The following is a 15,534-nucleotide window of genomic DNA, read 5'->3' as shown; positions in this document are numbered from 1 at the left end:
CCACGCGCTCGGCGCTCGTACCTTCGAGACGAAACCGACGCAGGCGCGACGCCTCATGATTCGCCAGGCCCCTGCGTAGCGAGGCGGGAGTTTGGTCTTGATTGGCGGAGACGGCCTTAGGCAGCCGAGGATTGAATGGGCAGACTGGGCGGAAGGGAGGGGGAAGCGTGTGGTTACCGCGGTGCTTGATGGGGCTGCTCCGAGACCGGTAGCGGCCGCCGTTGTGAGAACAGCCCGTGCCGCCGCAGCCTCATGGCGGCCATCGGAGTCCACCTGGGCTGCACATCTGCTTGTGTGGCCGTCTATAAGGTAAGGGAGGACGGCGGCGGCGCAGAGAGAATCGGTTTGCTTGACTCTCCTCAGACGCGGGGGTTGATTTCTTCCTTTGGTTACCTAGAGGGCCAGGCCGGGGGTAATGTCGCCCAGGGTCGCGTTCCTGCGGCAGCGAAAGCCGAAGGACGCCTCGGGCCGGTTCCAGACTGCCCACTTTGTGAACCCTCCCCTCTTCCGTCCTCACACCTCACCTCCCACCTTCCGAAATCCCTCCCCATTCCCTCTCTCTCACCCTCCCCCGCCCCCCATCCCCCATCTCAGGACGGTCTCTGCGGGGGGGAGACGCGCCTGGCGCCAAGGAGGGTCGCGGGACGGTGACGGGAGGTGTGGAGTGACGTCACGATAGCATGCTCCTGACGTGGACCCTTGTCCCTGGCGTCGGGGGGGTGGGGTGGGGGCGAGACGGGCAGGAGAGCAGGGGGTGTTCTGGGGTCAGAACTCGGAGGTTCCGGGGCTTCTCCAAACTCCTGCGGGAGGGAGCGAACGAGGGAAGGGCGGGGTAGCCTCGGCCTGCGACCCAGAACTGTTGCATTCTGTGCGAGAGGTTTGGCTGTGGAGGGGAGCGTGGGTGAGTATGGCTTCTTGGTCTGTTTAATATGGAAGGTTTCCCGAGTCCTAAGTAGGGAAAGCGGCGTTGGAGGGCCTGGGGGATGCGGGTGGGAGGGGGGATCGGGCCCTTCTGTCAGTTCTTTTGAGAAGAGAGATGAACAGGGTTTTTGTTTTTTCCTGCTACCAGTTCTGTCCCTTCTGAAAATAGGATCTATCAGGAAAAAACAGCTCCCATAGGGTTAGTATTACTTAATCCGGAGAAAAGAAGGTGTGTGGGGGCGGAGAGGAGAGAGGGTTTCTTAATAATGATCTTTAAGTGTTGTAAGGAAGGTTGTTATTACACGTAGGATGCATTAACCAATTATTGACTGTGCAGAGGACACCAAAAAGAAATGGGTGGATTCGGCATAGAGGGCGTCTTCTACTTAAGGAAGGGCAAGCACTGTTTAACTCTGTTAAACGAATTGATAATACATTGCTTAAGTCTAAAGTGTTTTTATAGCTCCAAGATGTCCCCTTGGATAAGGCCAAATTGTGTAAATTATATTCAGCTATCCATGTAAGAAATATGATCACAACACTGTAAACTCACAGAATCATTAATGTGTCACTTAAAATTAGTGTTTCTTTTTTTTTTTTGCCTATCTCTCCCTAGGATGGCAGAGCACATGTGGTTGCTAATGATGCAGGTGACAGAGTCACACCAGCTGTGGTTGCTTATTCAGAAAATGAAGAGGTAATAGTCCCTTCAGACATCTTTACTTTGTAGTAATCAAAAGTTAGATACATTTTAATTTATGGCTCTTTTGCAGGTTGTTGGTTTGGCAGCAAAACAAAGTAGAATAAGAAATATTTCAAATAAAGTTATGAAAGTAAAGCAGATCCTTGGCAGAAGGTAAGGAACTCAGTCTTAAATGAAATAATACATTTCTGTCAGGAAGAGAGGTTTGTAATCAAATTGTCATGTGAAAATAGTAACTCTGGAATTATATTACTGCATTTGTAATTGGAGGATTATCAAGAGCAACATAATGGGATACTTACTTGCTTTAATTTATGATGTTAGGTCCTTCTGACTTTATGAGTTGTCACCCACTAACATTTCCATTGTACCTTGTGACTTTGGAAGGTAGTAGTAAACAAATATTTCTGTATTATTTCAGTGGAAATAATAGGAGCTTTTGACATTTTTTTACTTAGATTTTTTTTAAGGGAGATGGAGAGATGATGATTTGGAAGAAACTTGGAGAATTTTATTCTAGTACAGTTGAATTTTTCCAAAAACTAGTAATGTTGTTTGGTGATAGCTTGAATAGATGTCAGTCTTCTATTACAGTGCCTTTGTGTAGGTTCTTCTCTAGACTAACTTTTCCTGTTTGTCTCTTAACGTGCAAATTTAATCATTGTAGAAACAACTTAATTAATGTCTTAAATAAGAATCAAGTTAATCATCCACTGCTCTAACTTTAATTAAAAGATTAAAGAGACTTGCTTTCCCAGACTTCTGTCTCCTGAAATTATAGATTACAATAATAATTAAAGGTTTTATGTCCTTGTAATAATAATATTTTACATAGCGCTTTTAAATTTTCACAACACTTCCACATTTTTAAAAAATTTTTCATACCAGCTCTGAGTTTGATAGGGTAGTTATTAGCCCATTTTACAGATGAGGAAACTGAGGCACTGAGAAATTCTGGTTTGCCTAATGTCACACAGTGAAATAACTAGAATTTGCAGGTCTTCTGACTTCAGCCACAGCCTCTTTCCGAGGTGCTGGATGAAGAATTTTAAGTAGAAATTAACTTGAAATTCTGAACTTGAGCTCATAGATGAATTAGTTTTAAGACTCATTCCCTGTGTAGATGCAGGAATCTTAATCAAAATAATCAATTATCTGTTTTGGTTAAATTGAACTCATGTTATTTTTCTTCTTAGGCTGTCTCCGCACTAGCCAAAACCAAACTATAGGGATTTTTAGTGGGGTGGGATGGGGTAGTGCACAGTATTGTGGCAACAGCTACATTTCCACACTACCCTTTTTCACTGTAAGTGGAAAAATTGAGCTTATTGAAAACAAAACATAAGTGCCAGTAGTTTTCAGACCCTAAATACCACCCTCAAGGCAGGCAAGTATAGACAGGTTTGAAACATTTTAAACAGCCAACAGGATGGGGGTGGTTTGGGGGTGGGGGAGGTTGAACACGGCCAGAATGGTAAATGACCAGCTTCTGTTATATCTCCAGTTTTAAAAAAGTTTCTAGAAACTCTGTGCTAGCAAAGGTAACTTAGCATTTTTTCTAGTCACCTAAAAAGATGCCTCTAAGTAACAGTGCCACTCGGGTAGCCATCTCATCGTGGCTCCATCCTGATACTTTGGGGTCAGTCTAGCAAGGTTAGTAAGACCTGTGTCCCCAGGGCACACTGCCAACAGCATGTAGCACATGGGTTGCCATGGCTTCTCCAGAGTTGGCTGCCTCACTCTCCAGGCCCTCTTTTCTACAAGTTCCCTTTCTACCAAACAGAATCTTTACAGACATAGTTATAGTCACCAGGTCTTGGCCTTGGAAGCATCCCAACCTTCTGTGGAGGAGTCAGCCCTCAAGTTGCCAAGCCCACAGAGTGCTTTATTGGCCTCCCAACATCCATCCCAGGCTTACTCCCAAAGCCAGGCTTACTCAGCCTTGGCCCCATGCCTATCAATGAACCACTCACAAGTAGCACCATCTAACTTGATGCCAAAGTCTTCCTTACACCCTCCCTGTAACTCATGCCCATCTGGCCTTCTAGCCAGACATGCGGTCCTTGGACCTGGTTCCACAGCATTTAGTCCCGAGAAGGAGGAAGCAACTGGCTCCAGGAAATATACTGAGACCACACAGAGCTTCCCCCAAGTCTTCATTGTTGCAACTTGATGCTCAGGAGCCTTCAACAGTTTCCCATTCCACAATGGCCACTACCAATAGCAGTGCGGGCATCCGCTGGTCCAGACAGGAGACACGTACTCTTCTGGCCATACTGGGTGAGGCAGAGTATATTCAGCGCCTCCAGACTGTCCACCATAATGCAGATGTCTATCAGGCTGTGTCAAAACGAATGCATCAGGAAGGTTTCCGACGCACAGAACGTCAGTGCCGCTCCAAGTTTAAAGTTTTGAAGGCTTTATATTTAAAGGCTTATGTTGCCCATGCCACCAGTATGGGTGACCCTCCACACTGCCCATTTTATGATACACTGGATCAGCTTCTCCGAAATCAGGTAGTGACTGACCCAGATAATTTAATGGAGGATGCTGTCTGGACCAAGCAATGTGATCAGAACTTAGTAGCCTCTGACCTCCCAGGGGAAGAGGGAAACAGCAACTTGAAGGCAAAGAGGAATCAGGCAGCAGATCATCAGACTATCTTGAGAGCAGCTAAGGAATCAGATGAGAATTGTCACCTAAGTGTGGGAATCGGTAACCAGATGCCTGAGACCGGTGACCTTGAGGATTCCTGGGATGAAGCCTCAGGTGCAGGTAACTCCCAAGAGTGAGAAAATATTGGGGTCCTATAATGCCATGGTCTTAGGCATGAGTGCATGGTTGGGGGGTGGGGTCTTGCCAGTGGTCTTCCTCAAGCCTAGTGAATCATTGGTTTGGGGATGGGCGGACATATGAACTGTTGGCTTCAAAAGCCCACGCACTTGGGTCTGTCATCACAGGTTGGGACCCTAAAAGATGAAAAGTTCTATGTAAATCCAAAGTGGTGAAAGCGTTATTTCTTTAGATAACTGTAAAAAAATTTGTAGATTTGGACTCAAAGTTTTGATAGGTAAGGGGGGATGGGCCGTCATAAGGGTTGGGGAAAGATTGTTATAGACATAGCAACTTAATCCTCATAACTCCAAAAGTCAGGGGCTGAATTCCTCCCTAACCCAAGTGAAAAGGGCTCCTTCCAGGGGCTATAGTCTATTTGTGGCTGTTCTCTGCTGCTGGCTTCAAAGCATTCCCTTAGCGGAAGAGTCCACTTTGCAACATTGTTGCTTTGTTTTGCAGGCTGCTCTCAAGCGATCCCCAGCTACAGCAGCTCCCACAGCCTTTACAGAGGTGCAGTTGCTCCCTGTCATAGCAGCACTGTGACCAGAGTGGGTGTGTCCTGTGAGCCGGGTCCCTGTGCCAGCACGAGCCGCAACACCCTTGGCATAGCCTCCACACAGCAGCCCCAAGCCTCTTCCTCTAGAATCCATCTTGTTTCTGGTGGGGATGGGGCTTTCACCAACCAACCACCTCCAAGGTGGGCACGGCGTAGAAGGCGTTCAGTGGCCAGGACCATTGCTGCTGAGTTGGCAGAAAACAGGAGACTGGCACGAGAACTTTCCAAGCGTGAGGAAGAAAAACTGGACAGGCTGATTGCTATTGGTGAGGAGGCCAGTGCCCAGCAAGACACGGCCAATGAGCTCCGCAGGGATGCTGTCATTGCAGTCAGACGTTTGGCTACAGCAGTAGAAGAAGCAACTGGTGCTTTTCAGCTAGGACTGGAAAAATTGCTTCAGAAGTTAATTTCTAGCACCAAAAGTTAGGGGCCTGTTGTAAGAAAGTTATTCCCTAAACTAGTAGTAGTAACATCTGCTTTCTAATGGCTGCCCTCAATGTTCCCTGACATCCTTTCCTGTGCACCTGGCCCTCAGAAAGAGGGAAGATGAACCATATATTTGTGGAGCAACAGGAATGCATACACAGGCCAGTTTCTTTCCTGGAAGCCCATTACTAATTAATGGAGGACTCTCCAGAAATATGTGGGCCAGCATGGTATTTAGAAAAAGTCCGGGGCTGGACATGAGGAAATCTCTAGTCCTACTTCTGCCCCTGACTTCCTGTGTGTCCCCAAGTTCTTAGGCAATTTAGATCATCTACCTGTGCATCAATATCCTGATATGTACAAAGGGGAATAATAATACCTGTCATACCTACCTCACAGGGTTGTTGTGAGGCTCAAATGGATAGTAGATGTGAAAGCATTTAGAAAAGTATACTGTGTAAATGTAAGGTATTATTCGTAAATGTGACCTTGGCTGAGGCAAGCCTGGGATGAGGCACATTAGATTGCCAGGTATAAAAATGTGGTTATTAGCAGTAACCTCATTCTTTGAGCCCTGCACCCACCACTTGTTTGTTTTTTTTTTAATTCTACTTGACTGCTATATAGAGTGATTCCTTGGTTTTTTTTTTTCAAATCCCTTTACAATCATAGAACTAATATGTACCCTTTTGAATACATTTTTCACTGCTATAACTATGACGTCTTGACATGTAATACAAACTATAGCAACCAAATTAGCTCCTTCCCCATCTCTCCCCCCCCTCCTTTTTTTTTCATTCAGCTAGTTCCTATTGCACCACTAAGGGGGGGGGGTAAAATTAATGACTGACAGGGAACTACAATAGTGTGATGTCATGTTTCCATATTGATGAATGATCTGTGGTGAAATGAAATATTGAATGTTATATAAAGTTTTAAATGTAAGTAAATACTTTGCATTTCATATTATGTAGTTCCTTTACTTTATGTGCATAAGTATATATTAGTAATTATCCTAATTTGGTTTGTTACCATCTGAGCTTTCTAGAAACAAATGACTTGGATTGTTAGTTACTCTGCTTCAAGCTGATTTCATTTTTCTAGGCTAGCAGCTTTTCTGTCTAGTGTGTGTTAGAGGGCATGCCTTGGAAAACTTCCCATCTAGGGAACCTGTTAAAATCATACTTTCTCCAGTGCTGGTTCACCTAGTTGAATGGCCAATAATGTGTGAGAGCAAAGCATAATATCTCCTGTACCTTTTAGGAATGGAGTGAATGGAGACTGTCTAGAGCAGATCACTGTTCTTTTGAAGCACAGACCCTAAAGCAGACCTTTTTGTCCTTGTTTTTAAATCATTTCTCTGTAATACCTAATAGACCTTGAATTTCTATTCAGTGTTCTTCATTTACAGGAGACCAAAAGATTGTAAAAACAAAACAAAAAAAAAAACAACAAAATATTTTGGGGCGATGTGCCTATATCTCTAAATTTGCTTTCCAAAAGGAAACCATTGTCTGTGATCATTAAACCCAGCTAGAGCTTTTACATTTTGTGAATTAATTTAGGAGATTATTTTATTCTTTTTCTTTTCAAGGGGGTGGGAGGGAGAAGGCGGTGGTGATATATACAAGAGACTTTTTAAATTGATAAGGCTTTCCAGAATTTTAATGGCAGGGGAAGCTTTTTTTTTTTAAATGTGTGGCTTAACTATTTGCCTGAAAACTGGGGGGGGGGGCGTAATAAGGGACAGGGACAGTCCAAAACACCCCAAAGACAAAATGAGAACATTTAGTGCAAGTTTAGCAATTTGGAGAGATAATAGACATGCAGGCTACTATGATAAATGTGATATAATGAGTAATGAATGTGGGAGGAAAGCTGGTATAATGGAAAGAGCTCTAGAATAGGAACCAGGATATTTTAGCTCTATTCTTGGCTCTTTATCATTATGTAGCTTTGCATTCTTGGACACTTAACCTTTCTGTATCTTCCTCATCTATAAAATGTTAGAGTTGGACCTGAAATTTTTTAAAAGATTCTTTCCAGCTCTCAAAAGTTATTCAAATGTAAACAAAAATTAATGAAATTTTAGCTTTTGCAGTAAATATGTAATACATATTTGAAAATTTGTTTTAAATTACTTTTAAAGGGCAGTGAAGGAGGGTTTAATTTAATATTTACTAAGGCACTGATCTCTTAAATTCCATATGAAACGTCAAAGATACCATCCCTGCTTTCAAAGAGTATATTAAGGTGGTGAATTATTCATTTTTAGACCACTTCTTTAAAATTCTTTTTGAGAGCCATCATGTGGAGGTATATAAATCTAAAGCCAAGATTAAATAGGCTTCCCTGGAAGAGATTGCTTGATATAAAGAGCTCAGCCTTTGGCATGCCAAGCTGTTGGTAGTGAAACAGGGCTATCAGTGAGATGAATAAGAACATGAGTGGAGATGTGGAGCTGCAACCATGAGAAATACTATCATGGATGTGCTAACTGACGGCCAAGCAGACAAATTAGCCCGGTGGTGTATGTAAAAGGCATAGGCCTCAGGAGTACTTTTTGCTAGAGAGTGGGCAGAATAAAGAGGAGTAAGTGTTGCAAGTTATTGAAGGAGTGAAGAGAAAAATATGCAGATAATCAGGAGAGAATAGTATCGTAAAGGGTGTGACTAGGAGTCAGGTTTTTGCCTGGATCCTAGTCCCATCTCATTCCATAACCATAGGCATGTCGTTTCACCACTCAGTGCCTGAGGGTCCTCATCTGTGAAAGGGGGATAAACAATAATAACTGTCCTACCTCACAGGGCTGTTGTGAGGATCGTATGAAATAATGAATTTGAAAGCGCTTTGAACAGTTAAAGCACTATATAACTGTAAAGGATTGGTGAAATTGGAGACTCATAGCACATCAGTGGTAGTGTATGCCAAGCCTTTGGGCAAAGAATATATATATATAGGCAAAGCCTACGGAGAGGGAGGAAGAAAATCCTTTCCATCCATTAAAGGTTGGGAGAGATGGGCCAGAACTGACTTCCTTTCTGCCTTCCAGAAACCATGATGTGCATGAGGTGCTCTTTGTACCAACCCCCATAGTCTGTTTTTTCTGTTTAATAACTGAATCCTGATGTGAACAAATAAAGTTTTTACTTGTATACAGTTGTGGCCAATCCACTGCTTCCTTAGAAATTCATATTCATTCCTTTATCTTCTCCATCCCTGCTTTCTTTTTCACTTGCCTTTCCATGTGTATCCACAAGAGGTATTTATTCTTTGAGAGAAGTGAATTCCTCATATGATTTTTGAGAAACAAGGGAAGTTGTCACTATTACGTGCTTATAGATTTTATGAAAATACTGCCTTTCCTGCTTTAAACAATTACCTTGTTGGATAGTTGGCCAGTTTATGTCACAAACAAATCTAAAAGATTAGAATATGGATTACTTCTCTTGATTAAACTAGTGTTCAAAATAAGCTTTTCAGTCCCATGCCATATGTATGCCTTAAGCACAAAAATTTGAATTCTTTCACTTTATTTTTCAAGGTTCAAGACCAAATAGACTTTGTCAGGTGGATGTCTTTATTACAACCAAAAATATTAACTGATCCAAGATCCCTTCTTGGGACTAAGAATCAAGTTTAAATACATTGTCTTTTACTGACAGGCTTTGATGACTAAGGAAAGTAGGGAACTTTACTTCAGATGATAGTGATTCCTAATGGCAATAGGAATAAAAAGGACCTTAAATTAGTAAATTCACCAAATCCTACCCTGCTGCCTTTTTATCTGACACACTTTCTGTGCATAACAGTCAAAATTTATCTCAAAAAGTTTTGAGGGGGTATTCTATATTATAGATAGAAAAGGGCCTGAAAGAGAAAGGATAGAGAGAACTTGAGAAAATGAGAGTAGGGGAATTTGGAAAACAGTTATGAGATGCTTTAGTTAAATTTGTCCAAGGGGGATAGATACCACTGGTTTTTTGAAAGTCATTTGTTCTTTGGCCATTGAATCATTTCATGTCTAGCAACTTTGATCAATCCCTCAGACTTCACTTTTTTTAAAAAATGAAATAACCATAGTAATTACCTCTTAGGATGATCTCTGAGCTGCAAAAGTACCTCTTAGGATACTAGTTTCTGCCCAAGCACTAGGATATATGCCATTTCTGCCTTCAGAAGTGAAGAAAGTGCTTTCAGATGTTTCACTGGTCTCATTGCTTCCCAGTGTTTTCATTCTATCAAGCTGAAAAATCAAGTATTGAGTGCCTACTATCTTGTAGGGCATTTTACTCCTGCCCATCTTTTTTTCTGACGTGTGTTTGCTTCTCTCTTTTTTCCTCATCATGTATTTGCCTGCATTCTTCGGTCTGCCATCCTGTCACATTTTCTACATAGGTACAGGTATATAGGTTTGTTGCTTCTCATAATTTGGGGGTTCTTTTTATGATGTGTGGACACTCAAGTGTGTGAACATCATAGATTAAAGTAGGTTTGGTGGCCTGGGCTGCAACCATAGATTCTCTAGCCTTTATCCATCTTGATTTTGTGGTTTGGGACCATGGGATCACAGGTAAAAGCTTATAATATTATAGAAAGTCATCAATGGGATAAAAATTTACCCCCCAACATTAATTCTAATCCTGGTAGCATAGTCAGAACAGGAAACAAATTTTGTATCTCACTATTAAACTATAAAGAATATGTATCCTTTTTAAAAAGTTTTGCTGTAATAACCATTGTTACATAGCATATCTTGTTTAACCCTGTCTTATTTCTTATCAAATCTGAAGAATGTTGAATTAGCATCTTAACATTTTTATGCTTAAAGTTCAGTGATACTGGGGGAAATCAAATTATAATTTTTAGTCTGTTTTGGTAATAGAGATTTTAATACATAGCATTTTTTTTTCTTATATTGACAGCCCTGGTGACCTGCAGGTACAGAAGTACATCACAGAAAGTAGATGTCCAGTGAGTATAATGATATTATTCCCAGAACACAAGATAATTTTTTGGTCATCCATCGCTTAATAACTTTGTTTAGGAACTTGCATTTTTTGAAGAAAAATTATTTTATTATTTAACTTAATTATGCTTCTTCATAGGTCATTGAAAAAAATGGAAAATTCCAATATGAAATAGATACTGGAGAAGAAACCAAACTTGTTAACCCAGAAGATGTTGTAAAGCTGATATTTAGTAAAATGAAAGGTATTGAATAAAGTCTATAAAATAAAAGTTTCTCAAATGATCTTTTTAAGAGGTCTTCAATGGGCAGGAAAGCATTTTTAAGCTGTGTGAGATAGTAGCATAGTCAAAAAAACATTGGACTAGGATTCAGGTGACCCCATTTCTAGTCTTGTCTATACCACAAAATAGCTGGGTGATTTTAGACAAGCTGTTTGAACTTCCACTACTTGAACCTGCATCCTTGCCTCTGAAAGATCTTTTCTAACTCAAATGTTACTCTTTGATGGGTTTTGGGGATAGAACTGCATTGCTGGCACCTAAACAGTGTTGAAACATTCCATCTACTTGTTTGGAACCAAGATCTCTTAAAGCAGGCTCATTTTTAGAATGGCTGGTACCAAAGGCTCATCATCTGGAAAGCTGGGGAAGAAAATTAGTAGGCTAGGAAGTAAGGTATGAATTGCAAAAAGTGGTTTGTTAAGGAAGTATTTGACATCATAGATGTCTGGTGCTACTATTCACTTTTTTTAACCAGTACAATATATTTTTTTAAATTTGTGTGTAAACAGAAACTGCACAGTCTGCCTTGGGCTCTGATGTCAGTGATGTAGTTATTACTGTCCCATTTGATTTTGAGGAAAACCAGAAGAATGCTCTTGGGTAAGCAGAATGAGGTATTTTCTTTTTTGGTTGATTAAAGGAGTTAAAAACTCTTGGGTTTAAATTTTTTTAAAACTTCACATAGCTAGAGGTGAGATCAGATTTGAATCTAATGTCATTTAGTGAAATGTTAACATAAAATTAGACATGGTTCTTTTTTAATTGGTTTGATTGATGCCACTTTTTTAACTACTGTCTTATTTTGGTCCTTTATAAATCATTTAGATTAATTTCATGCTTTAAAAATTTTATGGAAATACACAGTTTTAGAAAGCTTTTGCATCACTCTTTAACCCATGTTGAGTTTTAGATCTATAAAATAAGGTTCCAATTAGCTTTAGGTAAATATAATCAGAGATTACACATAGCTCTGCAGGGATAGAGTTCCAGGTATGAACTTCAATATTTGCAAAAGCCCCAAAAGGCAAATATTTACTAATGCTACTTTTTTTTAAAATTTTAAGCCTTCTAAATTATTTACAAGATTTGGAATTAAAGTTGTTTTAATTCCAACTGAAAGTTTACAAAGTTGGCATTTTAGAAATTCTCTCCATTTTCAAGAGAGCAAACTTCTTGCCAATTAAAGTAGATTGTGGAGCAACCCATTTTAAGCAGAAAAATCTATTTTCATGTAGCAACATTTGTATCTCATGTATTTTTGCATATCGCTACTAAAAACTGGTGTATATCTCTTTTAGAGCAATCCTTAAAGTATCAGATTGCAGTTTACTGAGTTATTTTTCATCTTTGTGTCCTGTTTGTGAAATATTAGAATTATCACATAAAATCTTTAGTATACTTAGAAATGTTACAGTTGAATAGTTTCTAAGAGACATTAAATACAATGAAAGCAAATTGTTCACAGGGAGGCAGCTGGGGCAGCTGGATTTAATGTTTTGCGATTAATTCATGAACCATCTGCAGCTCTTCTTGCTTATGGAATTGGACAAGATTCTCCCACAGGGAAAAGGTAAAAAAAAAACAAACTATATTAAAGTTGTAAATATTCACTGAGAAAAAGGTTTACTTACTGGCAGTTGTATCTGAAGTTATTGTTACTTAGTTCAGTAGTTTCCAGACTTTGTGGTCCTTTCGATAAGGATTTTTCTAACAGAAGTAATGCCCGTAATAAATAGGAACAGAAGCATAGAATGAGCATTCAGCAGTTCTGGCTAATCTTATATTTCCTTTCTCTGGATTTCCCAAGTCTTTACTGATGTTTTTGAGGAAGAATTGGTTACTGCAGGTATTGCCAAGCCTCTACTTAGTGCTAAAATCCTAATTCACTACCAATCAATCCGCAGGTCACAGGCTGAGAAGGCACTTTTGAATAAATTTGGTTGGTTTGAGATAAAGAAAAATAAGCATGGGATTTTGGGACTTGTTTTGATGGTGCAATATTCAAAAGTATCTACATTTATAGTAGTTATTGAGAATAGCTTGGGCCTGACTTGGACAACTGTAAGCACAGATGTCTGGCTGAGTTACCCCAATCCTTTTATCTCACTCATTTCTTATTGGAATATTATTATAAACTAAATATTAGTGTCACACTTGGAGCTGTTTAGATGGCACTAGATTAATATAGCATGTTATTAATGCTGAGCTTATGTGTATATGTATAGGTGAATGATGGCACTAATTTGCTCTGAACCTTTTTAGGCTAGTTTAAAAGTTTATAGTGTAGCCAACAATCTGACGTTGTTGTAGTAGTGGGGCTTTCCCTTGATGCTTCCATTGATGGCACTTTTTTTTAAAAAAAACCTGTGATATCATATAGGGAGATCCTAGTGAGAAATTTTCTTACCCAATGAAGATAAGATTTCTAGATTTCATTTTACATTAATTTGCATTTGCTTATATCACACTCTTAAAAAACTTTAAACTATTCTGAATAGGCAGCACTATTTTTCATCATAATATAAAGTAGAAAGAACAAGATAAGACACAACAGACCTGGGTTTGGGTCTTGTTTTTGCCTCTGTCTAGCTGTATGACCCTAGGCAGCTACATTAATCCAAGAAACCTTATTTTGTAATAGCAATGAGAGTAGCTCTTCCAGCTCTAAAGTACTATGATTCTTTGACAGCCTGTGTTTCTTTAAAAATCTTTTTTTTTAAGCAATGTCTTGGTCTATAAACTTGGAGGAACATCCTTATCTATTAGTGTCATAGAAGTGAACAGTGGAATGTACCGTGTTCTTGCAACAAACACTGATGACAGCATAGGGGGTGTGTATTTTACAGAAGCCTTGGCCCAGTATTTAGCTTCAGAGTTTCAGAGGTGAGTCCTGATTATGATACACATTTGTATTCCTGTTTGTCTTACAGTGTTATTATTTTTAGCAATTTCACTTAGCTGATGTAAATTGCCATGCTCTAAGGGAGAGTTTTCTTAGCTCTCAGACCCTGGACAGATTCCTAACTTCTGGACTTTAGTGCTCACTGCCCTGAACCTTCTTGCTGCCCCAAACTAGTTGAAGAACTGACAGCCATACTACACACCTCTAACCTAGAATTTTTATCTCCTTCCAAAAAAGATAATCATGACATTTTTATTCTGAGCTTGCCCCTTAAGTGGTATTTTAAAATGCCACCAGAATGTATCATAAACTGTTCTTGGATTTTGGACAGAGCTCATTATAATGGGCAAGGGTAAAAAAAATTGGATTTTAACAAGACCTGCAATACACTAGAACAGGTGACAGCATTGTTGAAGCTACCGTGTTTTGAATGTGTTAGGCTAATTTGATTTGATTTCATCAAATTATGTTAAATGAAAAAAATCCTTTCAAAAACTGAGTATATAAGTATCTTTCCATGAAGTAGAATTGAAGTGAAAAATGTTGTTTGGTTTAGCGTTTCTGGTTTCTACTGTTGCTTCATTCCTGTTCCAGGCTGTCAGTGGGGTTCAGAGTTGAGGAAATGGGCCGCGTAATGAAGTAGTTAGCAGAACCAGGCAGGGACAGTAAGAGTTGGAGATGGGACATCAGGCCAGCACAGAGATGTCAAATGTACAGTTATGGTAAAAGGCATAAATAGAAGCATAGAAACAATCTTTTCTGTTGCTACCACTTTCAGCTCTTTCTTTTGTTCTATGATGTCTTACATACCAGTAAGTCCACTCCAAAAAAAACCTAAAAAACCTCTAATATGCAAAAAATAAAGGTGCTGCTATCTACTGTTATTCAAAAATAAATTGTATCCTGAAGCCCTTGTTTTAAGCAGATGACAAGTAAATCTATACATCATGGTACTTGTTCCTATTTAAGCATCATTCCTATTTAAGCATTGGGGTTAAGTGACTTAATTTAAAGAATCAGTTTTATGTCCCTTCTTACATCATCATTTTGTGAATCTGTTATTTTGTTGGTATAGGTCAGGGACGGGGAACCTGTGGCCTTGAGGCCACATGTGGCCCTCTAGATTCTCAAGTGTGGCCCTTTGACTGAATCCAAACTTCACAGAATAAATCCCCTTAATAAAAGGATTCGTTGTGTAAAACTTGAACTCAGTCAAAAGGATTTGCTTGAGGACCTGGAAGGCCACAGGTTCCCCACCCCTCGTCTAGGTATTCCCTCCACTGATGCAGATTGACACCATCTTACAGTTTAATAAGAGTTTTTCCAAAAAAAAAACAACAAAACTACTTTGCTGCCTTAAGTAGTTGGTATCTACACAAGAATATCGATTACTATCATTGTTCTTTTTGGTAAGGAGATATGTTTGATACAATGTACTACAGCATAACATTTTCTTTTTGGTAAGTTATTTTGTGATGTTTTGGGGTTTGGGTAGGGGGTGCCAAGGCAGTTAGGGTTTAGTGACTTGCCCAAGGTCACACAGGTAGTAAGTGTCAAGTGTCTGAGACCAGATTTGAACTCAGGTCTTCCTGACTCCAGGGCCGGTGCTCTATTCACTGCACAAGCTAGCTGCCCTTTGACAAGTTATTTTGAAGAACCCCCCCCATGCAGCTTATTGGTGCTTGGCTTGGCTTCTTAGATAATACTATATCAAAAATCAACATATCTTTGAGGCTTTATTAACAATTGTAAAGGTAAAGGATGGAGGTTTCTAATTTTAATTCGATATCTTTGACCCAGTTGCATAACTTTATTTAGCCTGTTTATCTGCAAAAATACTCTTACCTACATGAAAAAGACCATTGTGAGTATGGGAAAATGATATCTGTAGCATAATTTTGCTAAGTAGAAAACAGTTCAAGGCACTAACTAAATTGG

General features: G+C 39.8%; 2 protein-coding genes across 2 annotated transcripts in view; both read left to right on the top strand.

Moving 5' to 3' along the window:
• The first annotated feature begins 25 nt into the window (after positions 1-25).
• HSPA14 (heat shock protein family A (Hsp70) member 14) overlaps positions 26-15,534 on the top strand; it is a 29,801-nt gene continuing 14,292 nt past the window's right edge. The window contains exons 1-8 of the mRNA XM_036759271.1: positions 26-309; positions 1,538-1,618; positions 1,695-1,777; positions 10,367-10,415; positions 10,550-10,655; positions 11,204-11,294; positions 12,160-12,264; positions 13,416-13,577. Of these exons, the coding sequence (XP_036615166.1) occupies positions 253-309; positions 1,538-1,618; positions 1,695-1,777; positions 10,367-10,415; positions 10,550-10,655; positions 11,204-11,294; positions 12,160-12,264; positions 13,416-13,577 (734 nt within the window). The 5' untranslated portion in view covers positions 26-252. The remainder of the gene's footprint in view (positions 310-1,537; positions 1,619-1,694; positions 1,778-10,366; positions 10,416-10,549; positions 10,656-11,203; positions 11,295-12,159; positions 12,265-13,415; positions 13,578-15,534) is intronic.
• Positions 207-8,596, top strand: LOC118850075 (zinc finger and SCAN domain containing 29). Its single transcript, XM_036759272.1, has 5 exons — positions 207-309; positions 1,538-1,618; positions 1,695-1,777; positions 3,673-4,399; positions 4,919-8,596. The coding sequence occupies exons 4-5, from the start codon at positions 3,679-3,681 to the stop codon at positions 5,440-5,442; spliced, it is 1,245 nt and encodes a 414-aa protein (XP_036615167.1). The 5' UTR covers positions 207-309; positions 1,538-1,618; positions 1,695-1,777; positions 3,673-3,678; the 3' UTR covers positions 5,443-8,596.

Source organism: Trichosurus vulpecula, chromosome 5, assembly GCF_011100635.1.
Source record: "Trichosurus vulpecula isolate mTriVul1 chromosome 5, mTriVul1.pri, whole genome shotgun sequence".
Classification (NCBI taxonomy): Eukaryota; Metazoa; Chordata; class Mammalia; order Diprotodontia; family Phalangeridae; genus Trichosurus; species Trichosurus vulpecula.
The sequence above is the reverse complement of the archived record's forward strand: the minus strand, read 5'-3'. Positions and strand labels throughout refer to the sequence as shown.

What these genes read in the sequence shown, in the direction of transcription:
- LOC118850075 (XM_036759272.1), top strand. Translation starts at nt 3,679, where the DNA reads ATGCGGTCCTTGGACCTGGTTCCACAGCATTTAGTCCCGAGAAGGAGG. An exon ending in GGATGAAGCCTCAGGTGCAG is followed by an intron (nt 4,400 to 4,918) that starts GTAACTCCCAAG and finishes TTTGTTTTGCAG; the next exon opens with GCTGCTCTCAAGCGATCCCC.